The sequence below is a fragment of the Micromonas pusilla genome (genome assembly GCF_000151265.4).
Source record: "Micromonas pusilla CCMP1545 genomic scaffold MICPUCscaffold_16, whole genome shotgun sequence".
Lineage (NCBI taxonomy): Eukaryota > Viridiplantae > Chlorophyta > Mamiellophyceae > Mamiellales > Mamiellaceae > Micromonas > Micromonas pusilla.
Genome location: NW_003315897.1, coordinates 284,803 through 306,780, shown reverse-complemented (window position 1 = coordinate 306,780; position 21,978 = coordinate 284,803). Strand labels below are relative to the sequence as shown.

The 21,978-nt window shown below is 68.3% G+C and overlaps 11 protein-coding genes across 11 annotated transcripts; 7 read left to right on the top strand and 4 right to left on the bottom strand.

Moving 5' to 3' along the window:
* Positions 1-646: 646 nt before the first annotated feature.
* Positions 647-2,227, top strand: MICPUCDRAFT_46001 (uncharacterized protein). The gene is made up of 3 exons (XM_003064139.1): positions 647-950; positions 1,147-1,592; positions 1,715-2,227. The coding sequence occupies exons 1-3, from the start codon at positions 768-770 to the stop codon at positions 2,106-2,108; spliced, it is 1,023 nt and encodes a 340-aa protein (XP_003064185.1). The 5' UTR covers positions 647-767; the 3' UTR covers positions 2,109-2,227.
* A 76-nt stretch (positions 2,228-2,303) lies between these two features.
* On the top strand, positions 2,304-3,512 carry MICPUCDRAFT_53894 (uncharacterized protein; the record flags this gene model as incomplete). The annotated part of the gene is made up of 2 exons (XM_003064138.1): positions 2,304-2,819; positions 2,916-3,512. 2 exons carry the CDS (start codon positions 2,304-2,306, stop codon positions 3,510-3,512), a joined length of 1,113 nt encoding a protein of 370 aa, XP_003064184.1.
* A 146-nt stretch (positions 3,513-3,658) lies between these two features.
* MICPUCDRAFT_53893 (uncharacterized protein) lies at positions 3,659-7,496 on the bottom strand (the record flags this gene model as incomplete). The annotated part of the gene is made up of 4 exons (XM_003063949.1): positions 3,659-4,291; positions 4,485-5,883; positions 6,383-6,695; positions 6,806-7,496. 4 exons carry the CDS (start codon positions 7,494-7,496, stop codon positions 3,659-3,661), a joined length of 3,036 nt encoding a protein of 1,011 aa, XP_003063995.1.
* A 553-nt stretch (positions 7,497-8,049) lies between these two features.
* MICPUCDRAFT_36845 (uncharacterized protein) lies at positions 8,050-9,081 on the top strand (the record flags this gene model as incomplete). Its single annotated transcript, XM_003064137.1, has 1 exon — positions 8,050-9,081. The coding sequence occupies one exon, from the start codon at positions 8,050-8,052 to the stop codon at positions 9,079-9,081; it is 1,032 nt and encodes a 343-aa protein (XP_003064183.1).
* Positions 9,082-9,139: 58 nt separating this feature from the next.
* On the bottom strand, positions 9,140-12,272 carry MICPUCDRAFT_53891 (uncharacterized protein; the record flags this gene model as incomplete). Its single annotated transcript, XM_003063948.1, has 1 exon — positions 9,140-12,272. The coding sequence occupies one exon, from the start codon at positions 12,270-12,272 to the stop codon at positions 9,273-9,275; it is 3,000 nt and encodes a 999-aa protein (XP_003063994.1). The 3' UTR covers positions 9,140-9,272.
* A 94-nt stretch (positions 12,273-12,366) lies between these two features.
* MICPUCDRAFT_49091 (uncharacterized protein) lies at positions 12,367-16,255 on the bottom strand (the record flags this gene model as incomplete). Its single annotated transcript, XM_003063947.1, has 1 exon — positions 12,367-16,255. One exon carries the CDS (start codon positions 16,253-16,255, stop codon positions 13,205-13,207), a length of 3,051 nt encoding a protein of 1,016 aa, XP_003063993.1. The 3' UTR covers positions 12,367-13,204.
* Positions 16,256-16,570: 315 nt separating this feature from the next.
* MICPUCDRAFT_66248 (uncharacterized protein) lies at positions 16,571-18,013 on the top strand (the record flags this gene model as incomplete). The annotated part of the gene is made up of 2 exons (XM_003064136.1): positions 16,571-17,306; positions 17,498-18,013. 2 exons carry the CDS (start codon positions 16,571-16,573, stop codon positions 17,872-17,874), a joined length of 1,113 nt encoding a protein of 370 aa, XP_003064182.1. The 3' UTR covers positions 17,875-18,013.
* A 395-nt stretch (positions 18,014-18,408) lies between these two features.
* MICPUCDRAFT_53888 (uncharacterized protein) lies at positions 18,409-18,816 on the top strand (the record flags this gene model as incomplete). The annotated part of the gene is made up of 1 exon (XM_003064135.1): positions 18,409-18,816. One exon carries the CDS (start codon positions 18,409-18,411, stop codon positions 18,814-18,816), a length of 408 nt encoding a protein of 135 aa, XP_003064181.1.
* Positions 18,817-18,867: 51 nt separating this feature from the next.
* MICPUCDRAFT_53887 (uncharacterized protein) lies at positions 18,868-19,554 on the top strand (the record flags this gene model as incomplete). The annotated part of the gene is made up of 1 exon (XM_003064134.1): positions 18,868-19,554. The coding sequence occupies one exon, from the start codon at positions 18,868-18,870 to the stop codon at positions 19,552-19,554; it is 687 nt and encodes a 228-aa protein (XP_003064180.1).
* A 166-nt stretch (positions 19,555-19,720) lies between these two features.
* MICPUCDRAFT_3334 (glycosyltransferase family 58 protein) lies at positions 19,721-20,920 on the bottom strand (the record flags this gene model as incomplete). Its single annotated transcript, XM_003063946.1, has 1 exon — positions 19,721-20,920. A coding segment is annotated over one exon (1,200 nt), but the record flags the coding sequence as incomplete, so codon positions are not given.
* A 240-nt stretch (positions 20,921-21,160) lies between these two features.
* On the top strand, positions 21,161-21,892 carry MICPUCDRAFT_53885 (uncharacterized protein; the record flags this gene model as incomplete). Its single annotated transcript, XM_003064133.1, has 1 exon — positions 21,161-21,892. One exon carries the CDS (start codon positions 21,161-21,163, stop codon positions 21,890-21,892), a length of 732 nt encoding a protein of 243 aa, XP_003064179.1.
* Between the last annotated feature and the right edge of the window lie 86 nt (positions 21,893-21,978).

Below are 21,978 nucleotides of genomic sequence, written 5' to 3'. Positions count from 1 at the left end.
AGTTGAAAGGAGACGCGATCAAGTGTTGAAACCGAGATATGGGTGAATATAGAACGCACCTGTTCTGAGTGCCCAGCGTGCCCTGGAATATCTCCTCACGCATCTCGCCGCGGTTTTGAAAAGCGTAATACGCGTCGATGCGGCGCGGATCGCGCCACACGTAGCGCGCACGACACTGACTTTCGGCGTCCGCGTCCTCGCGCGATCGCCGCGCGCACGACCTAGCTCGTCCGCCTCACCTCGCGTGATCTCCGAGCGCGTCCGCGCGGCTCGTTTGAACCCCCCGCCTCCGAGGCTACCGCGCCGCTCGAATCTCAAAGCCGATCGATCGATGGCGGCGATGGCGTCCTCCGCGACCGCGGTGGCCTCCGCGGTCCGCGCGTCGTCTTCCCTGCGATCGCGCGAGAAGACCGGGATCTCGTTCACGGCCGCGAAGGCCCGCCGCGGGCGCGCGCGCGTCGTCTCGGGTGCGCGTCTTTTCCCGCTCTATTCGCCGCCGCCGTCCGCGGCGCCCGCGTTCGTTCAAAAACACGCCGCACACGCCACGCGCGGCGCTCGCGCGTGCGCTTTTTATCACTCCCTCACTCCCTCATTCCCTCCCTCCGTCTCTCCCTCCCCTCCCTCCCCCCGCAGTCTCCGCGGCCGCGGCGCAGAAGCCGTGGAAGACGTCCGACTGCAGGCTCGTCCTCGAGGACGGCTCGGTGTGGAACGGCCAGTCCTTCGGCGCGAAGGGCACCGCGCTCGGCGAGGTCGTCTTCAACACGTCCATGTCAGGGTACCAAGAGATCCTCACCGACCCGTCCTACGCCGGGCAGTTCGTGCTGTTCACGTGCCCGGAGATTGGTAACGTCGGGATCAACGTCGAGGACATGGAGTCGACGAAGGCGCACATGGGCGGCATGCTCGTGCGGCACCTGTCGCTCAACGTCAGCAACTACCGGTCGAGCCAGGCGCGTTCTCCTCACACTGGTCCCCATACGACCGCGTCGGCGTGGTGAACGCCGATCCTTAAGGACTTTCTCTCCCGGCGTCTCTCTCCGCCCGCCCCTCGGTTTCAATCCCGACACGCCTCGACGCCTTTCAACTCCGCTTCTGACGCCTTTCAACTCCACCCCGACGTTCGCTCGTATGGACAATTACCCTCAGTCGTTGCCCGAGTACCTGGAGCAACAAAACGTGATCGGCATCTCGGACGTCGACACGCGCGCGATCACGCGGCGTCTTCGCGACACCGGGTGCCTCAACGGCGTCATCACGACGGAGAGCGATAAGACGGACGAGGAGCTCGTCGCGATGGCGAGGGATTGGACCATCGTCGGCAAGGACATGATCTCGACGGTTTCGTGCTCGGAGCCGTACGAGTGGACGGATCCCACGGGCGAGGAGTGGGAGTGGGCCGCCGCCGCGAAAGCGTCGAAGAAAGGGTCGCTGCACGTCGTCGCGTACGATTTCGGCGTGAAGCACAACATCATGCGTCGTCTCGCCGCGTTCGGGTGCAGGATAACCGTCGTCCCGGCGACGATGCCCGCGGCCGAAGTCTTGGCGTTGAAGCCGGACGGGGTTTTATTTTCAAACGGGCCGGGCGACCCGAGGTGCGCTTCGTTCGCGGATCCGCTCTCCGTCTCTCTCGTCCACGCAAACGTCCACGTCATCAAATAACTAACCAATCACAAACCACAACACATACCACCTCTACCCCACCAACCAATCGCAGCGCGGTCCCGTACGCCGTGGACAACGCGAAGGAGATCCTCGGGAAGCTCCCGGTGTTCGGGATCTGCATGGGTCACCAGGTCTTAGGGCAGGCGTTCGGCGGCGAGACGTTCAAGCTCAAGTTTGGCCACCACGGCGGGAACCACCCCGTGCGCGGCCCCACTGGCGCGGTCGAGATCTCGTCGCAGAACCACAACTTCGCGGTCGACCCTAAGACGCTCCCCGCCGACGTCGAGGTGACTCACGTGAACCTCAACGACGGCACGTGCGCGGGGATGATCTACCCGGCGCTGAAGGCGATGACGATCCAGTACCACCCTGAGGCGTCCCCGGGGCCGCACGACAGCGACGGGAGCTTCGAGACGTTCGTCGAGATGATGAAGGCGGGGAAGTGATGCGATGCGATGCGATGGATGGATGGATGGACGCGCGGGACGCGAACGACGAGGGACGGGACCTGTACTCTCGGCTGTGTTTTTATAAGATATTCGACGGGAGATGAGATTTTTATATTCGCTTCCTGTCGCGCGCGTCCTGTCTCCGACGACGCGCGCCACTCGACTCGGCGCGCCGCCGGCCGACGTCTCGACATGACCTCCTCCCTCGCGTCCCGCGCCCCCGCGGCGACGCCGACGCCGTCGCCGCGCGCGCATCGCGCGCGTCCTCGCGTCGCGTCGCTTCCCCGCGCGGCCGCGGCCGCCGTCCGCGTCCCGCGTTTTCCGTCGTCGCGGCGTCGCGGATCTTCCCGTCGCGATCGTCGCGCCGTAGTCCTAGTCCCGCGCGCGTCCAACGACGACGGCGACGGGGCGGCGCCGAAAGAGGAGCTCGACTTCGTGACGCGCGTGGTGATGAACGTCTTCGGGAAGGACGTCCTCGACGACCCCGCGCCCGCAGGTCTGAAACGGATGACGAAGGAAGACTGGCCGGATCAGTGGCCCGCGCTGTGCGACCAGGGCGTCGTCGCGGCGATCCTCCCGACCGACGACACGGACGAGCTCAAGCTCGCGCGCGCGGTCCTGAAGCAGTCGCAGCTCGAGACGTTGCCGCTCGGGTGCGCGTTCGACGCGGACGTGCACGGCTGGAGGAGCGCGGCGTTCCATCTCCAGGTAAATATTCCTCCCTCATAACACTGGCCCTCGTACGACCGCGTCCGCGTCGTGAACGCCGTTCCTTAAGGACTTTCTCTCCCGACCCCCGCGCAGCTCGACGGGCAGGGCGCGGCTGTGCTGGTCGCCGTCGCCGAGGACGGGACCGTGTTCGGAGCGTACAACCCGAAAGGGTGGCTCGGCTACGGCGAGTGGCTCGACGCCATCTCCGCGTTTTTGTTCGTGTACCCGCGCGTTGGGCCGCTGGGGTTGGGCGGGAGCGGCGGGACGCCGGTGAAGCTCGGGAAGGTTGGCGGCAGCGGCATGGCGATCATCGACGAGATGAACGCGTCGCCGAAGTGGGGTCCCGACGGCTTAGCGTTCAACATCGACCAAAGAGTCGCGCGGAGTCGCCTCGGGACGTACTACGACACGATGCCGAACGGCTCCAAGTCGCTCTTCGGCGGCGGCGTGAGCAAAGGCGGCGGCACCGTAGGGTTAAAGAGCTTGAGGGTGTACGTCGGTCTCGGAGAGAGCGATCTCGCGAGGGATTACGAGCCGAACATGTTCCAGTGGAAGAAGGGCGAGCTCGAGGAGGTGAGGAAGAACGATCCGAAGCCGACGGGGAGCGTGGACGAGGGGGACGGCGGCGGCCGAGGCGGCGGCGGGACGGGGGGGATGTTCGGCGGGATCAAGATGCCGTGGGATAAGTGACATCGTACTGTACCCCCGGTTAAATTACAGACTCGAAGTAAAGGATACTGTACCCTCGCGACGCGACGCGACGGAATCTCAGTCGTGCTCGCGCGCGGCGGCGGCGGCTTTCGCTCGGATCGCCTCCGCTCGCACCGACGCGCTCTTCAACAAATCCCTCGACACGATCCTCGACGTTGGATTGTCCGGATCCGAGATCCGCCCGCGTCTCGACTTGATCTTAGGGCCGTTCCATACAAAAATAGTTCACCGGTCAGTTGAAAGGGGACGCCATCAAATGTTGAAACCGGGCGAAGGGTGAAAAACGTTTGTATAGAACGCACCTTAAACCCGGCGGCGGACTCGGTTGTCGTCGCCCCCGCGACGGCGGCGGACTCCGACCCGCCCGACGGTTTCACGCCGCCGCCGCCGCCGCCGCCGCCGTCGTCGTCGCTCTCGCTCTCGCTCTCCACGGGCGGCCCAGCCTTGAAGCACCACTTCTTGGCGAGCGCGACGTACTGCCTCCCGCGCTTCAACCGCATCCCCGCCGGGTCGTCGTCAACCTCCTGCGCGGCGAAACGCACCTTCCCCATCCGTTTCCCGGTGCCCGCGAGCGGGTGATCGATCGCGATCCCGGCGCCGCCTTCGACGATGGACCGCACCCCGAGCGCGACGGAGACGCGCGCCATGCGCCCTTCGCTCGGGATCGACCGCGTCAGGACGTCTTCGAGCTGCGACGCGATCGCGGAGAGGCGGCCGGGGAGCCTCTTGTACGCGCGTAAGGTCTCCGCGGAGAGCGGCTTTGGGTCGAGGGTCCGTGCGAGGCGACGTCGGGGTGGAGTTGAAAGGCGTCAGTTGGAGTTGAAAGGCGTCGAAGGCGGGGATCGAAAGCGAGGTGTGGGCGGAGAGAAACGCACGCGGACAAAAGTCCTCGAGAAACGGCGTTCATGTGTGGCCAACGCGGTCGCTTGGGGACCAGCGTATAGAACGCACCTCGGCGCCTCGCGACGCGCGGCTCTCGCGCGGGAGCTCGGCGTGGAACGCCGGCGCGATCGGCGCGTCGTCGTCGTCGTCGTCGTTTGAGTGCATCGCGCACGAAGACGACAAATCCATAGACTCCATGACGAAGGCGCCACCGACGCTGAACCGACGGAGACTCTTCGAAGCGGGCTCGGGCTCGCGTCCCCCCGGCGGCGGCGCCGCGGAGGAGAGTCGCGCGGAGGAGAGTCGCGCGGAGGAAAGTCGCGCGGAGGAGAGTCGCGCGGAGGAGAGTCGCGCGCCGCCGACGGACGCCCTCGCCCTCGAGACCGCGACGACGCTCGCGCTAGACAGCCTCCCGCCGATCGCGGCGCTCGTCCGTCGCGGAAGGCTCTGGCTCAGACCGCCGAGGGCGCCGCGGCCGCCGCCCGCGACGCTTCCGATTCCGATTCCGCCTCCGCGGCCGCCGCCGTCCTGGGAAGACGAACCGTCGCTCTCGTCCACGGTTTTCAACGCGACGGACGCGCGCGACCGGCGCGGGGGGGGGAACCGCGTGCCCCGGCTCGGGCGTCCGATGACCTCGAACGCGGCGTCGATCATGTCGTCGATCGAGTTTAAGCCCTCGTCGATCGTCGCGAGCGCGGTCATCGCGCGGTTGAACCGCTTGAACGCGGCGACGAGTTTCTTCTCGCCGACCAAGAGCTTCTCTTCGAAGACGCCGACGCGTCGCGCGGCGAGCGTGATTTCCTCGTCCGACACGCGGCTCACCGTGCGCAACGTCGTCGCGGAGGGCGTCACGGCAGCGCCAACAGACGCGGACGGCCGCGGGGGCTTCCGCGCGATCGAAGGGATCGTCGTGATCACGCTCACGCGCCGCGTCGTAGACTTCTTCCCGCCGTCTCCGTCTCCGTCTCCGTCTCTGTCTCTGTCTCTGTCTCTGTCTCTCTCCTTCTCGCTGACTCTCGCGGAGGCGATGCCGAGTCGGTGCCGCTGGAGCGTCGCGGTCTCCTCGCGCAGCGCGATCCACAGCTCCTTCTCCCGCGCGCGCAGCTCCGCGATCGTCGCCTCGCTGCTCGTCTTCGAGGCCTCGCTCTTCTCGAACGCGCCCAGGACGTCGTCGGGGGTGCACGCGGCCGTGTTCTCGATCCCGAGGCTCGCCGCGAGCTTCATCACCGCCGTCCTCGCCGTCTCTTCGCTCTCTTCTCTCGCCGCGGTCGCCGCCCTCGCGCCCGCGGACAGAAACGACTTGCTCCGTAGCTTCGCCTCGCGCGCCGCTCTCGTGATCTCCAACCGTCGCGCGCTCGCGCGGTCCTCCGTTCGCTCGTGCTTCACGTCCTCCGCCTCCTTCTCGCGCGTTTGACGCGCGGCGTCGAGGTCGGCGCGCCACCCCTCCTTCTTCTCTCTGTGTCGCGCCCTGCGAAGCGACGAACAACGTCGGGGCGGCGCGCGGGGACGCGTCAGTCAGAGTCGTCGCGACGCGTCGCGGTCGAGCGTTCGCGGGACGGGTACTAAACACCGTGGGACGGGCGGAGAGAAACGGAAACGCGCGCGGGGGGCGGCAGGCGAAGTCAAGTCCTTATTAAGGATCTAAGCGCATCGCGCGAACCGAACGCGGCTGCAGTCGTGGTGGGACCAGTCTGCGTGCATACCTGACCCAGTCGAGCGCGTCGGCGGCGCGCTTCTCCGCCTCTCTCGCGGCGCGTCGATACTCAGCGCACGCGGCGTGGTCCGCGTCGACGTCGCTCGAAGTCTCCTTCAGCGCCTTCTCCGTACGAAGCGATGAACGATGTCGGGGTGGAGTTGAAAGGCGTCAGTTGGAGTTGAAAGGTATCGTATGCGGGGATTGTGAGCGAGGGACCCTGGGCGGAGAGATGCGCCGCCGGGAGATAAAGTCCTCAAGGATCGGCGTCCACCTCGCCGACGCGGTCGTACGGGGACCGGCGTGAGATAGAACAAAACGCGCCTCCGCGCCCTGCTCGAGCTTCAGGTTGCCCCGCCGCAGCCGCTCCGCGATGTGCGCGTACATCGGGGTCACGCGCTCGGCTTCCTCCGCGGTGGCCGCCGCCTGCGCGCGCGCGCGTTCGGTCAACGCGCGATGGCGTCGGCGCGTCTCGACGCCGACGCCGCTCTCTTTGTCCTGCGCGGTCGCGATGCGCGTCAGCTCGAGGCGCATCGCCTCGAGGGTCGCCTCGCGTTCTTTACGCGCGGCGACCGCGTTGTTGTACGCTGCGCGCGGGGGGAGACGGCGGCGAGGGAGGGAGGGAGGGAGGGAGGGAGGGAGGGAGGGAGAGAGGGAGGTCAGCCGCCGGCGTCGACGACGGAAGAAAAAAAAAAACCAAAAAAAAACCAAAAAAACGCCGCGCGCGGCCGGCGCGCACCGTTCGTCGCGCGCAGCGCCACCCCCTCGAGCGTCGCGCGCTTCCTCTCCAGCGCCTCGCACGCGCGCAGCTGTCGCTCCTCGCGTGTCGGCACCTCCGCGGCGACCGCGGCGACGATCGGGTCGTCCGGTCCCGCGACGCCCTTCGGCTTGCACCCCGCGCGCAGCATCTCGCGCTTGCGCTCGTCGCGAAGCTTTCGCGCCTCGTGCGCCACCTTGAGGTGCCGGTCCGCGCCGACGCCGACGCTGAAGTCGCCGCCGCCGCCGCCGCCGAGGCGGTTCAGCTTCGGCGGCGTTTGGAGGAGCGTCCGCGTCGAGATCTCGACGCGCGCGCTTCGGCCGTCGCGCGGCGCGTCGGTCGCGTCGTCGCCGTCGCCGTCGCGGTCGCGGTCGCCGCCGTCGCCGTCGCCGTCGCGGTCGCGGTCGCCGCCGTCGCCGTCGCGGTCGCCCGCTTTTGGCTCTTCCGAAGCCTCCTCCGAGAAGATCCCTCGCGCACGCAGCGTCGCGCGTCGGACGACGTCCCTGCTCTCCTTCACGCGCAGCCGCGGCAGCGGCGGGCATCGCGTGCTGTACACCCCGGGCCCGCCCGGGATGCCGTCGTCCTCGATCGCGGGCGCCCTCGACGGCGACGGCGACGACGACGACGCCATTTCGGACGACGACCGGACCGCGCGCGACGATCAGATCTGATCTCGCGCGACGCGAGAGACGCGCGCGCGCGTCGTCCCCGCGGCGCCGCGCTCGCGTCCGCTTCGATCGGCCGCGGACTCGCGTCGATCGACGCGTATCGCGGCGGCGCGCGGCGCGATGCGTCGCTCGCGACGACGCGCGCGTCCGCGTCGGCGACGGCGCGAGTGCTCCCCCGCGCGGCGCGAAGTGATGAAACGGCCCCGGGGAGGGCAGGCGAAGCGTCGCGGCGCGTGATCCGAGATCGCGCTTGCGCGCGACTTCAGTTTCGATCGAAGAATCCCTCGTCGGGCGGGCATTCATTCCATCGCGCCCCGCGCCTCGGGTCGCGCTCCGACCCCCCGGGTTCGATCCCCCCCGCGTCCCGGAATCATGGCGACCACGCCGGTGAAGACGCCGAAGACGAAAGAGCGCGAGGTCGCGGAGGAGTTCGGCGACCTCGAGTCCCCGAGCGCGCGCGCGTCCGAGGACGTCGAGAGAGTCACGTCCGGGCTCGCCATCGAGCGCGCGGCGTCGATGCGATTCACGGAAGGCGGCAACAACGCGGTGTTGCCGCGCCTGTTAGACGCGAGCGGGGTCCTCGAAGACGCCGCGAACGCGATCGTGGACGACTCGTTCCACCGGTGCTTCAACTACAGCGAGAACCCGGCGTGGAACTGGAATTTCTACCTGTTCCCGACGTGGGTCGTCGGCGTGATCGTTCGGTACTTCGTCCTCTTCCCCGCGCGGTTCACCGTGTTCATGTGCTCGCAGTTCCTCTTCTTCTCCTCGTTCGGCGTCGTGCACGCGCTGTTCCGCGGGAAGACGCGCGCGAAGTTCGAGAGGAAGCTCGTGAAGATGTACGCCGCGTCTTACATCGTGACCTGGGGCGGGGTCATCAAGTACCACGGTCCCAAGCCGAACAAGCGCGCGGGGTACGTCTACGTCGCGAACCACACGTCGATGATCGACTACATCATATTGACGCAGATGACGCCGTTCAGCGCGATCGCGCAGCAGAACAAAGGGTGGGTCGGTTTCTTACAGAACACCGCGATGGACGCGATCGACTGCATTCGGTTCAACCGCACGGAGAGCAAAGACCGAGAGATGGTGCAGCGAAGGCTACGAGAGCACGTGAGGGACCCGGACCGTCTGCCGCTGCTCATCTTCCCGGAGGGGACGTGCGTGAATAACGAGTACTGCGTCATGTTTAAGCGCGGCGCGTTCGACTTGGGGTGCAAGGTGGTTCCCATCGCGATCAAGTACAACAAGACGTTCGCGGAGACGTTTTGGCACAGCCGGCGGCAGTCGTTCACGCAACACCTGATGTCGCTGATGTCGTCGTGGGCCGTGGTCGCGGACGTGTGGTACATGGAGCCGCAGGAGAAACGACCGGGGGAGGATGGCATACAGTTCGCGGAACGCGTGCGGTCGATGATCTGTCAACGCGCGGGGATAAAGCCCGTGCCGTGGGACGGAATGTTAAAGTATTTCAAGCCGTCGCCGCGCATGTGCGAAAAGCGGAGAGCGGAGATCGCGGCGAGCCTCGTGAAGCTCATCCAGTGAAGCCGCGCGCGTGCGCACTGTACTGTACTGTACTGTACTGTAGTAGCGCGCATACGTTGTATTCGCATCTCAAAGTTTATATTCACCGCGCGCGCGCGCGCGTAGACCGGGCGGACGGCGGATCGATCCATCCATCCATCGATCGAAAAAAAAAACGCATCGCGTCTCGTCTCGTCTCGCGTCGCGTCGCGTCACGGCCGGTCCCTGACGTCGAGCCGCTCGATCTCGTGCTTGCTCCACTCGATCGCCGTCTTCGCGGCGTCCGCCGCGCGTCTCAACAGCGCCTGCCCCTCGCGCGCGATCTTCGCCCGCGCGGCGAGCTCTTCCATCGCCTCTCTCTCCCCGTTCGTCGTCGCGTGGGCGGTTACCCTGGTCCCGTTCGTCGTCGCGGCGCCCTTGGCGCCGCCCTTCCCGGGCGCCTCCTTCTCCTTCCCCGCGCCCTTCCCCGCGGCTCTCTTCTCGAGATCCTTGCGTCGCCGCTCCGCGTGCTCCACCAGGTGATCCGCCCTCCCCAGCGCGCGCGCGATCTGCCGCTCCGCGCGCTCCTCCGCGCCCAAGCGCAGCCTGAGCGCGCGTTTGTGCACCTCGTCGTACGGCGGCTTGAAGGCGCGCGATGACGTCGCGGCTTGCCCTCGCGCCTCCGCCTCCTCCTTCGTCGCGGACGCGACCGTCGCGGCGAGCTCCGCGACCGTCGCCGTCAGCGTCGCGATCTTCGCGTCGACGCGCGCCGTCACCTCGCGCGCGATGCCCGCGTCGAACCCGTCGAGGGAGAACGCGCCGAGGGAGGAGCCGTCGCCGAGATTTAGCGTCGCGTCTCGCGCGATCTTCGCGCCCGCGAGCTCTCGCTTCGCGGCGTCGCATCTCCCCGCGGCCACCTTCGCGCGTCGCGCGCTCTGCGCGGCGCGCGTCGTCGCCTCGGTGTACCGCCGCCACGCCGTCTCCGCCGCCTTGCTCGCGACGACGACGGAGTCCACCTCCGCGTTCAGCGCGGTTCGATCGACGGTGGGCTCCCTCGTCGCGCGTCCGCCGCGGACGCCGCCGCCGTCGCTCGACGCGTCCTCCGCGGCGCCCGAGAGGTCCGGGAGCTTCTTCGCGAGCTCCTCCGCGAGCGTCGCGAGCCTCTCGCGGCCCTCCTCGCACGCGGTGGCGCCCGAGACGGTGGGGCCGAAGGACGTCTTCAGGTTAAACACCTTGCCCAAGACGTCGCCTAAGACGCCGAAGAAGATGTCGCCGACCAGACGCGTCGGCGCGGCGGGCGTCTCCGGATAGTTTAACGGCTCGTCGCCGAATTCGTCGTCACCGTTCGACTCCATCCGTCGCAGCAACGGCGCGTGGTGCGTCGACCCGGCGCCGTCCAGTTTCCGCCGCTTGCCGCCAGCTGTACCGCCGCCGTCGCCGTCGCCGCGGACGCGCCGCGCGCCGCCGCCGAACGTCGCGACGTTCCCACCCACCGGCGACGACCCGGGCGCGAGCGTGATCCCCTCGCACGCCCCTGGCGCGCTCGCCGCGGCTAAAATCTCCCCCGCGAGGACGCCGGACATGTCCCTCGACGGCGTCCTCGATACGTCATTTTTCCCAGAGAATGTAGACCCGGAGAGAAGCGCGGCGAGCGAGTTTTGTCGCTGCGCGTGGTTCATCGCCGCCGACGTCGCGGGGTCGTACACCACGCGTGTTTGCGCGGACGGCGTCGCGATCCCCGACGCGTTTGGAACCGCGGACGCGAACTGCCGGAGCATGGCCTCGTGCGCGGCGAGCGCGTTCGTGTGCGCGGCGGCGACGTGCGCGTGTTGGTGCACCGCGGCGGCGTGCGCGCGCGCCGCGGCGGCGGCGGCGGCGGCGAAGTCGACGCCGCCCGCGGCGCCGAACCCCGCCATCGCCGCCGCCGCCGCCGCCGCCACGCTATGGGCGTTCGCCGCGTTCGCCGCGTTCGCCGCGGCCTGGTTCGCGGTCGCCGCCCGGTTCGCCGCATTCGTCGACGACTTCCCGCCGCCGCGTTCCTTCTTTTCCTTCGGCGGCGGCGCCGGCGACGTCGGCACGGACTCCCCGTTCTCGCCGGTTTTGTTGTACTTGTGGTGCCCCTTCGGGTTCTTCGGGATCGGCACGAACAGAGGTCGCCCGCGCGGGAACCCGTGCTCCACCCTCGGCGGCCCCTCGAACAGCGCCCTCAGATCCGCCGCGGTGACGGACGTCTTGTCGAGCTCCTCCTGGACCATGATCCACGTGCTCGCCTGCCGCGTCGGGTCCTTCTTCCTGAAGAGCTTCTGGATCGTGATGGGCTCGAGCGTCGTCTTGTTCCTCGTCGCGATCCTCACGAGCTCGATGAAGAACTGTATCGTGTCCGCGTTGTTGTACCAGTACGTCCCGGGCTCGAACGTCTCCGTGCCGTAGTAGTAGGACAGGAAGCGGTCGAACTTTTCGCGCTTGTTCTTCTCGCCCTTGTCGAACAGCGACCCCATGCCGCGCGGAATTTTCATTCCGAGCAGCCGATAGATGGCGTTCGTCCAGCGGTAGATCAGACGACGGTGGTCCGCCATCTTCATTCGCGCCTCGCCCTCGGCTTTGAGCCACTCGCCGACGGGGCCGGAGACGCCCTCTCCGGGGGCGCCGCCCGCGCCCGCGCCCGCGCCGCCGCCGCCGCCGCCGCCGCCGCCGCCTCCCTGCGGCTTCGCGCCGGAAGTTCCCGGCTTACCGCCCCCGCCGCCGCCCTTGCGCTTGTTCGCGCCCCCCGGGCTCTTCGGCGACTTCGCGCCCGCCGGCGCGGAGGCGGCGGCGGCGTCGCCATCGCCGTCGTCGCCGCCGCCGGCCGCCGCGGCGCCGAGCTCGCCGAGGAGCATGAGCATGTCCGCGCCCTCGTCCATGTCGTCCCCGCCGCCGACGCCGCCCTCGGTCTTGACCTCGGCGGCGCCGCGCGCGTCGTCGTCGTCGTCATCCTCCTCGTCGTCCTCCTCGTCGTCCTTGGCGTTCGCCGCCGCGTTCGCCGCCGCGTTCGCCGCGGCGCCGGCGTCGTCGTCGTCGCCGAGGGACCCTCTCGCCTCCCCATCGCGCGCGCCGTCGTTTTCCGCCGCCGCCGCGTCGTCGTCGTCGTCGTCGTCGGACGCCTCCATCGCGGCGGTGAACGCGCCGACGACCGTCTTCGGCCGCCGCGTTGGGACGTCGACGTCGTCCTCCGCGCCCTCGGGTTTGACCATCATCTCGCTGGAGGATGCCCGCCGCCCGTCTTAGAGGACGGCGGCGGCTGCGGAATTAGGGCGGTGTACTGGGAATTCGTTCGCTCGGTGCGGCCGCGCGCCCGCCGGAGAGGCGTCGGCCGATTGACCGAGGCGCGCGAGGGCCGTGAACCCCGCGTTCGCGCGCGCGTCGACGGGCGCACGACCGCTCTGTCGTCGGAAACGCGAGGACGCGGACGTCGAGGAGGTTCGTGAGCGGTCGGAGAGCGCGCGCGCGGGATGGACGCGACGACGACGGCGCGGGAACGCGCGGCGCGGCGTCGCGTCGAATTCCCCGAAGAGAGGGAACGAACGCCGCGGGTGCCGTGTTCCTCGAGCGGCGAATTACGCCGCGGGGGACGCGCCGCGCGCGCGGGTTCGACGACGGATTCGCCCTCCGCGCGGGGCGATCCCGCGCGAAGACCGACGACCCGGCGATTTATCGCGCGCTCGAGCGCGAAGGAGTCGAGACGCACCCGCGGCGACGCGCGCGACGGCGACGACGGCGACGCTCTGACGAAACCTCCCTCGGCGCCGATCGAGCGACGCTCGATTCAGATCCGGAGCGGCGACCGCGGCGACGCGGCCGAGCGCGCGAGGACGAGACGAGCGCGGGGAAACGCGAGCGCGCGCGGCTGAGCGAACGTTCGCGCGTCGACGTCGACGTTCGAACCGAGCGCGGCGGCGCGAGCGCGGGAATGCGACGCGACGCGACGGGGTTTTCCAGAAGACGGCACGCAGCGATTTATTGTCTCTCGGTGCCGACAGCGACACGCGCGTTTGGGCACCAGTGAAACGGGTTCGGTGCCAATTTCGCGACCGGGAAAAACACGCGAGCCGACGCGTCGTCTTTTTAGAGTTCAGAGCTCGTCTCAGACTACGACGCGTCTCCCCCTCCCCCCGCACTCTCCTCCTCTTCACTGCGACTGCGACTCCTTCGCCGCCGCCGCCGTCGTCGTCGTCTCCGTCTCCGCCGCCAGCGTGTCGCTCAGCCGCATCAGCTTCTTCATCGTCGCGATCTTCCTGTCGTACGCCCAGTTCGGGTTGGCGTCGAGCGCGTCCGCGGCTTTCCGCGCGAACTCGGCGAGAGGGTTCGACGGTTTCATCGCCGCCACCTCGTCCGCGATGGACTTCCGCTCCGCGATGAAGTCCGCCTTGAACGGCGACTCGCCGCGATACACGCGCTGCTGCTCCTGGATATTCTTGAGCGTCTCGTGCCGCTCGAGCGTCTGCGCCTTGATCCTCTCGTACTCCTCGTCGGAGCCGATGCCGGCGACGCGCATGATCCAATCTTTGTTCGCGTCCAGAAGCTTCTCGCCCCTCATGTGCGACCGATCGATCTCGCGCGTGTACCCGGGGACGATCGGGCACGAGATGAACTCGGAGTGCATGTGGTTCTCCGTGAGCTGCACCTTGTGGAACCGCTCGAACTTGGCGGGGTCCCAGTCGTACTGGTCGTCGCCCGTCGCCGCGCGGAGCACCTCCTCTCTGCGAAGTTTCATCTGCGCCTCAACCTCCGGGGACAGCCGCGTGCGTTCCGGGTCGTCGTCGTACGACGCGCCGCGCCCGCCGCCGCCGCCTTTTCCGCCGCCGCTTCCCCAGCCGCCGCCTTCGCCGAAGTCGTCGCGCCGCCGTCCTCGTCCGCGCTCCTCGCGCGCGCCGCCGAAGGCGACGTCTTTCCCGCGCGCGCGCATTCGAGCCGTCGCGTTTTCGAGCTTCGCGCGCGCCTCCGCCGCGCCGCCGCCGCCTCCGCCGCCGCCGCCGCCGCTCCTGCGCGCCTGACGCTCCATGACCCCGGCGCGACGAGGACGCTCCGGGTTGATCTCGCCGTCGGGCCCCGCGACCGGGCCGGGGCGGCGGCTCCCGTACGCGCGCTGTTTCCCGTCGACGTACACCGTCGAGCGTCGCCCGGAGGCGTCGGAAGCGTCGTCGCCGCGCTTGGATCTCGGGACGTACTCGTACGGCTTCGCCCGCGGCGGGAGCTCAGTACTACCCGGTCCCGGTCCCGGTCCCCCTCCCGGCCGAGAGCGCGCGCGATCGCGATCGCTCCGCCGCGCGATCCTCTCCGCGTCGATCTCCGCGCGCATCTTCGCCGCGATGACGCGCGTCCTCTCCTCCGCGTCGCGGTATTTCGCGCGCGTCGCGTCGTCGCTCTCGAACGACGCCTCCACCTCGCCGTAGCGCCGCGCCTGCGTCCTCTGCCTCTCCGCGCTCTTCTCCTGCCTCAGCGTGACTTTCATCGGCGCGGGGCACCCGGGGAGCTCGCGATCGTGGAACGCGGCGACGAGTCCCACCGCGCACTCCGCGGGACACGCGAAGATGGCGGACGGCTTGGGGCCGTTGGCGTAATACAGCTTCGCCGCGGACACCTCGTACGCGGCGAACATCTCGTTGAACTGGTCGCTCGTCAGGTGCGACGGGATGTTCTCCGCGTGCATGTGCATGATGTTCTTCTTCATAATCTCCTCCTGCCTCGCTCGGCGCGCCTCCTTCGCTTCCTTGTACGCAATCTTGTTCTGGATCCGCTCCGCGCGCATCGCCTCGCGTTCCTCTCGCGACAACGCGTACTCGACGTGAAGCGGCAACCCCTCGTGCGACCCCTCGATCATCGCGCCCGCCGTCGCCTCCATCGCCGCCGCGGCCGCCGCCGCGTCGCGGAACCGAACGATGGCGGTCGGCGAAAGGAGGGTGGCGTCCTTCATCAGAAGGACGGCGCGCACGGCGCCGTGCTTCGAGAAGAGCCTCCTCAGCGCGCGATCGTCGAAATTTTTGGGGAAATTTCGCACGTACAGGTTGGCGTGCTTGTCCCCCTCGCGATCCGCCGCGGGCGTCTTCTTTTCACCGAATTCTCGGGCTCTCTCCGCGGCGGCGGCCGCCTCGCGCGCGTACCTCGGCACGAACGGCTCGCCCGGCGCGCGAGGCGCCGGAGAGGGAGGCGCGTCCTCTCCCTCCGCGCGCGTCGCGGCGTCGCGTCGCGTCTCGAGTCTCTCCGACTTCGCGTCCTTCTTCTCTCTCGCGCCGCGCTCGCGTTCGGGTTGCCGCCGCCTTCGTCCTCCGACATCCTCATCCTCCATGTCGCCGCCTTCCTTCGACCGCTTCGACCCGCCGACGGCGTCCGGGTTTCGCGCGTACTCGGCGACGATCTCCCCCGCGCCGTCCGCCGCCGCCGCCGTCGTTCTCCCGCGAATCGTCTCGAGCGCGGCGTCCGCGTCTCGCCGCGACCTGAACAGCACGAGGCCGTGCGCGCCGTGCTCCGGGTGCTCGCGCTTGAACTTCGCGCTCTGCACCGGGTGTTTCTCGGCGTCGTCGAACAGCTCCGCGAGTTTTTTCGCGTTGAAGTGGCTCGGGACGTTCCTCACGAAGAGCACCGGCTTCTGTTTGCCGCGAGGGTCGGAACGATGACGCTTGCCTTCATCTCTACTACGCGCCGAGGCGTCGCGGCCGCGATCTCCGCGCTCGGCGCGCTCGGATCGATCGTCGCCGCGATCGCCGTCGCCGCGCGCGACGTCTCTCATGGCCTTCGCGAGCTCGCGCACCTCGTCCGAGGGCGCGTCGCGAAGGTTGTCGTCGTCGTCGCTCGAGGAGGAGGAGGACGACGACGTCGACGACGACGCGTCGCGATCGTCGCTCGTCGCGGCGTCGCGCATCGCCCGGCTGAACGGCGATCCCCCGGGAGCGGAATCGTCCGCGCCGGATCGCGCCGGCGCGGCCGCGGCGTCGTCCGCGTCGTCCCCGCGCGCGTCGCCCTTCCTCTTCTTCTTCGTCGCCTCGTCGTCGTCGCGCTCGTCCGCGCCGTCCTTGGATCCGAGGAACCAGTTCCAAAACCTAGCGCGCTGCGTCGTCTGCGCACCGCCGGCGCGGATCGCGCGTTCCCCGACGCCGCCGCCGCCGACGCGCGCGGACGTCTCGCCCAGCGGGGGGACGATCCAGCGCCTGGACGCGACGTGCGCGAACCGGCGCATCGCCATCGTCGCGCGGCCGTGTGGGCGGCGTCGACGAGAAGCGCGGAGGCGTGTGACCGCGCGCCGCGGCGGGAGAGCGCGCGCGCGACGTTTAGTTTTCAGGTTCAGACGTCGCGCTCGCGAAAAATCACCGATGAAAATCCGATGAAAATTTCCCCGGACGCGGTTTCATTTCGACCTTGAAACCGACGCCCGACCCTCGACGAGGCGAGGTTCGAACGAGCGCGAGACGAAGACGCTGCGGGGGTGTTGGGATCTTCATTCGCGCGAACACCCGCGCGCTGCCCCGCCCCGCCCCGCCGCGGGCACTCGCGAGCGATCATGGGCAAGGGCGCGCAGCAACGCACGGAGACGGACGCCTCGAGCGTCCCCGCGTCATCCGTCGCCGACGCGGCCGCGAAGAAGAAGAAGCCGTCGCCGCCGCCGCCGCCGACGCGCGACGCCGCGCCCGCACATGACGCGTCCTCCTCCGGCGCCGGCGCCGTCGACGGCGACGACGGCGACGAACGGTGGGATCTCGCGCTCGTGGACGGAAGAACCGGCGGCGGGCTCCCCGCGCTGGACGACGGCTCCGCGGAGGCGCGCGCCGCGATCGCGGAGCGCAGGCTCCTCGAGACGCAGCACGTGCTCGTCCGCGAGCGATTCGCGCGCGAGGTGAGCGAATCTATCCTCGCGGAGACGACGCGCGCGCTCAGCGCGGTGCGCGCGAGCGCGATCGAGGGCGTCGGCGGCGTCGGGCGCGCGATCGGCGCGGGGCCCTCCCTCGCGGGGGAGACGCGCGACGGCCTGCGACGCGAGGTCGCGGCGATGGACGCGGAGGCGGCGGCGACGCGAGACGCGCACCGACGCGATCTCGAATCGAGGGACGCGCGACTGCGCGAGTTGCGCGACGAGGTGACGCGGCTCGAGTCCATCGTGTCCGCGCACGTGAACGACGGGCAGATCGTGTTCTTGCGGCCCACGCTGACGACGATGACGTCGGAGGAGCAGGAGGCGCTCGTGCTGTCGTCCAGGGCGCTGATCGAGCGCGCGAGGGAGCTCGAGGCGTCGGTCTCAGGCGCGTTCCATCTCACGCCGGTTCCCATACGACCCCGTCGGCGTGGTGAACGCCGTTCCTTAAGGACTTTCGCCGGCGTTTCTCTCCGCCCACCCCTCGGTTTCAATACCCGCCCTCGACGCCTTTCAACTCCGCTTCTGACGCCTTTGAACTCCACCCCGATATCATCGCTCGTATGGAACGACCCTCAGAGTTGCGGAGCGTCGACGACGCGCGATCCGCGGCGATCGACGACCTCGTGCGCGCGATGGCGGACAGCCGCGCGGAGCTCGGGAGCAACCTCGTCGGGTTGAAGCAGAAGCTCGCGGATCACGGGCTGATCGACGCGTCCGAGTACGACGACGACGCGGTGCGGGCGTTGGGGAGAGGGGCGCGAGGAGGAATCGGATCCGACGGCGGCGATGAGACGTCATCGGACGAGGACGAGGAGGACGTCGACGTCGACGGTCGGTTCGAGGACCGCGCGGGCGTGGAATACGCGGGGCCGGCGAGCTCGCCGCTGGGGGTGTGTTTTTACGCGACCAGAGGCGGGTCGGCGTGGGACCGGTGGTTCGGCGTGCGCGCGTGAGACGGACGGCGGGAGGGACGGTTCTTTGGACGGTTGGACGTCGCGTCGGGGGGGCGTCGCCGACGCGTAGTACGAGTACGTGCTCGCGCCTGTATGAGTAAACAGTTAGGATGTAAAAAGATAGGGAAAAAAATCCAGGAAAAATCACGCGTGGAACCCTAAACGACGGTCTAACCTGTAACACTTCTTCCGGTAACTAATAAGTCGATCCTTCACAACACTTGAGTACGAAGGTACTTTCGTACGAAAGTACTTTCGTACGTATTTTAATCATAAGTCGATCATAAGTCGATCATACAGTAAGTCGATCCTTCACAACACTTGAGTACGTACGAAGGTATTAATCTACGTAAGTTACAACTTACTGTACACGTGTACAACGTACAGGTCGGGCACGTGCCTTTTTAGTCTGGAAAAATGCAAACCGTCATCAACAGATTAACCGATCTAACCGAGGGGTTTCGTTGCACCCGCACCCGCGCCGCACCAGGGAGATAAGTCCGCTCAAGTGATTCCGAGCGCGTCACATGTCCGATGTCGACGCCGCGCCGCCGCCGGCGCGATGTCGCGTCCTCGGACCACAGCACGGACGCGGACCTCGATGAACTCAGACGCCGCAGCAGCGAAATCGAAGGCGTCGACCGCTCCGACGCGCACGAGGCCGCGCGTCTCTCGAATCTCATCTTCGAGCGAACGCGCGCGTACCGACTCGCGATCATTCGCCCCTACGCCAACGTGCACCGCACCGGCCTGTGGATCGCGTTCGCCGCGTTCACCGCCGCGGGATGGAAAGACGTCCGAAGCGGCGTGAGCTTAGGGCCGGTGCCGATACGCAGCCCGCTGGGGTACCTCGTGGCGTACGCGTGGGCGCTGGCGTTCCTCGCCGCCCTCGTCTTCAAGGTGCGAGATGTCATCAACCACCACGTGATAACCACCACGTGATAAATCCTCTCCTCGCTTTCGGTCCTCGACGCCGACGCCGACGCCGACGCGATGCCCTTCACCGATGACGCGGTACCACCAACCGCGCGTCGTTCGTTCGATTCGCTGACTTCCTCGACGTCCGCCGACGCCGTCGCGCGCCTCACCTCGCCTCGCCTCGCCTCGCCGCAGGCTGTCGCGCCCGTCGCGTACGAGAGGTCGTACGAAGTCGTCTGCGAGGGTTTATGTTGGACCGCGCTCGGCGCGCGGCAGTACTCGATGCTTCGCGGGAACAAGGTGTGGTTGCCGTTGAGACCGATAACGATGGTGATGAGTATGATCATGTTGAGGTTCGAGTTCTCGAAGCAGGCGAAGTGGTTCATCTTTCGAAACGTCGTGGACTCGTGCGGGCACGCGGGTCGGCATTACGTGGAGGGCGGCGGCGGCAGCGCCAACGCGTACGTGCGGTGTCTGAACCGGCAGATCCCGATGTGCGTCGTGAAGATCGTCTTCGGGCTCGCGTTTCATTGGTGGATAGAGCGCAGAGATAAGGTCAGGTTCCTTCAGAAGTACTCCGTCGTGGACGCGCGCCTCGTGGCCGCGGTCAGAGAACGCGAGCGAGACAGAGATCGCGGCTGCGCGGACGCGTTCGGCGAGGATGATTTTTTCGGACGAGGACTCGGGAAGAGGGTCAGCGCGGGCGCGATAGTCGTCGCCGTGACCTTGTACGCCATCGAACACTTGAACGCGGGCACCTAGGTATCGCTGTAGTATCGTTGTTTTAAGTTATTACTCTACCTAGTCGTTACGCTATCGTATTAAACCGGCGAGGACGCCGAGCTCGTCACCAAAGTTTCTTCTTCGAGCGAGCGCGTTTGACGCCGCCGCGGCTTCTCCTTCGTCCCCCCGATGGGATCCCGACGCCGCCGAGCCACAGCGACATAAGCAACGCCGCGTGCGTCGCGAACAACACGAGCGACGACGTCGGCGTCGAGGGGTACACGTTCCAGCACCACTCGATCGCACCCATCGCGCCCACCCTCGCGGCTACGGCGAGCGCGCGCCGCAGCCGCCCGCCGCCCTTTCCGCCGCGACGGGATCCGTTCGAGCTGATCGACCACAACAGCAACGGCAAGGAGTGAAAGTACCACGCGTAGAACTGATAATGCAGCGACCGCGCGAAGACGATCCCGATGAAGTTCCCCTCCGCCATCGCGCAGACGACGTCCGCGGCCGTCAGCGATTTCAACCGCTTCGACGCCGCCGCGTCGGTTCGCGCGCGCTCGAAAAAGTCCACGAAAAAAGCGGGGAAAAACCCGCCCCCTCTGCGATACCACCGCGCGTGCGCGAACGCGAAGAGGATGGCGACGTGCGCGAGGAGTAACCCTAACGAAAACGCATCGCTCGAGAACGTTTCGATCGACACGAACTTCCAGTTCACCGTCCACTCGTAAGTAAACTTCCGACCCAACTCGAACGCGCGACCGACGTACTCTCGCGGGTACGTCGACAGGAACGGCCACCCGACGACGACTTGCACGCCGACGAACGCCCCGACGGCAACGCACGCGGTCGAGACGCGCTCGTGGCCGACGAGCAGGACGAGGAACGGCGGCAGGAACAACAGCGCGTTCATCTTCACCGACGCCGCGACGGACAACGCGACGGCGGCGGCGACGAAGCGTTTGGACTGCGCGAGCCAGATCGCGACCCACGCGACGAGCGAGCAGACGCCATCGTTGAACATCCGCAGCGCGAACACGGAGTGTATTCGCTTCGAGACGCACAGCAGCGATAACGCCCACGGCGGGACGACGCGCGCTTTGACGGTGACCGCCATCGCCGCGGCCTGATGCGCGGCGTAGACCACCACGAAGATCATCTGCGCGCGTCGCACGTCCGCGCCGTCGTCCGTGACGCGTCGCAGCGCGTCGTAGAGATACAGAAACCCCGCGGGGTACACCAGCGGCCCGGTGTCGCCTCTCAGCTTGGCGTAGTCGCGCTCCCCCGACGCGTACCCGCGCGCTTCGCCCATGTACGCGTTCCAGTCTATGTTCGTGTACGCGACGCGACGGACGATCGCGACGGAGAGGAGGGCGTCGAGGACGACGAGGACGCGCGCGACGAACGACGCGATCGCGACGTCGTTCGGGTCGCCGAAGCGTCGAAGCAGCGCGGACGCCGTCGCGGCGACGCCGCCGCGGTCGCGGCGACGCGCGGCGGCGGCGGCGGGGGAGGCGGCGGAGGCGGCGCGCGCCATCTCGGAGTGATGACGACCGCGGCGGGATCGGATGAATCTGACATCGGCGGTGCCGTCTCTCGTCGTGATCACACACACACAGTCCCGCGCGCGCGGCGCCGCGCGATGGAGCCGCCCGCCGTCGGCGGCGGCGGCGGGTCGCACTACTACGTCGCCCTCCCCGACCCGCGCGCGAAGCCGCGCGCGCTCGCGGACCTCGTCGTCAACGTCGCCCTCGCCGCGGCGCGCCAGACGTCGTCCGACCGATCGATCGCGCGCGGCGAGACAAATCGGAAGCCCGCGGTCGTCGCCGTCGTCGTCGTCCGCGACGCGCGCGACGGCGTGGACGACGCCGTCGAGGACATCGCGCGCGCGGGGAAGGACGTCGCGCGAGTGGACGACCGCGCGGACGTCGTCGTCGCGTCGCTTCGCGCGGACCAGCCGCCTGGCGACCGCGCGGACGCGCTCGAGCGGTTCAGGGCGGCGCGACGGAGGGAGGATGGCGAGACGTTTTCGACGACGTTCGCGCGCGGCGGCGTCTTCGCGCTCGTGACGTCCGAGGCGTGCCTGCCCAGCCCCGGCGCGGGAGAGGGCGCGCTCGGGGCGTCGCTGGTGATCAACATGGAGACGCCGAAGAGCAGGGAGGCGTACGCGAGGCGGACGAGGGCGGGGCTCGGCGGCGGCGGGAGAGCCGGCGGCGGCGGCGGCGGCGGCGTCGTCGTCCTCAACGTGATCGCGCCGCACCAGCTGAGCGCGCTCAGGGCGGTCCTTCCGGACGGCGTCGCGTTAGACGCGATGCCGATAGACTTGATCGACACGTTAGCCGCGGACGTCGCCGCGGGAGGGAGGGAGAGGTAGAGTCAAAGCGAGTCGGAGGACTGGGAGCGCCGCGCCGGGGAAAAGAAAGTCGACGCTCCGCTCCGCCGGCGGGGGCGCGGTCGGTC

Coding starts and splice junctions, on each gene's coding strand:
- MICPUCDRAFT_46001 (XM_003064139.1), top strand. CDS start 768: ATGTCAGGGTACCAAGAGATCCTCACCGACCCGTCCTACGCCGGGCAG. Junction 951..1,146: donor GCAACTACCGGTCGAGCCAG/GCGCGTTCTCCT, acceptor AATTACCCTCAG/TCGTTGCCCGAGTACCTGGA. Junction 1,593..1,714: donor AACGGGCCGGGCGACCCGAG/GTGCGCTTCGTT, acceptor AACCAATCGCAG/CGCGGTCCCGTACGCCGTGG.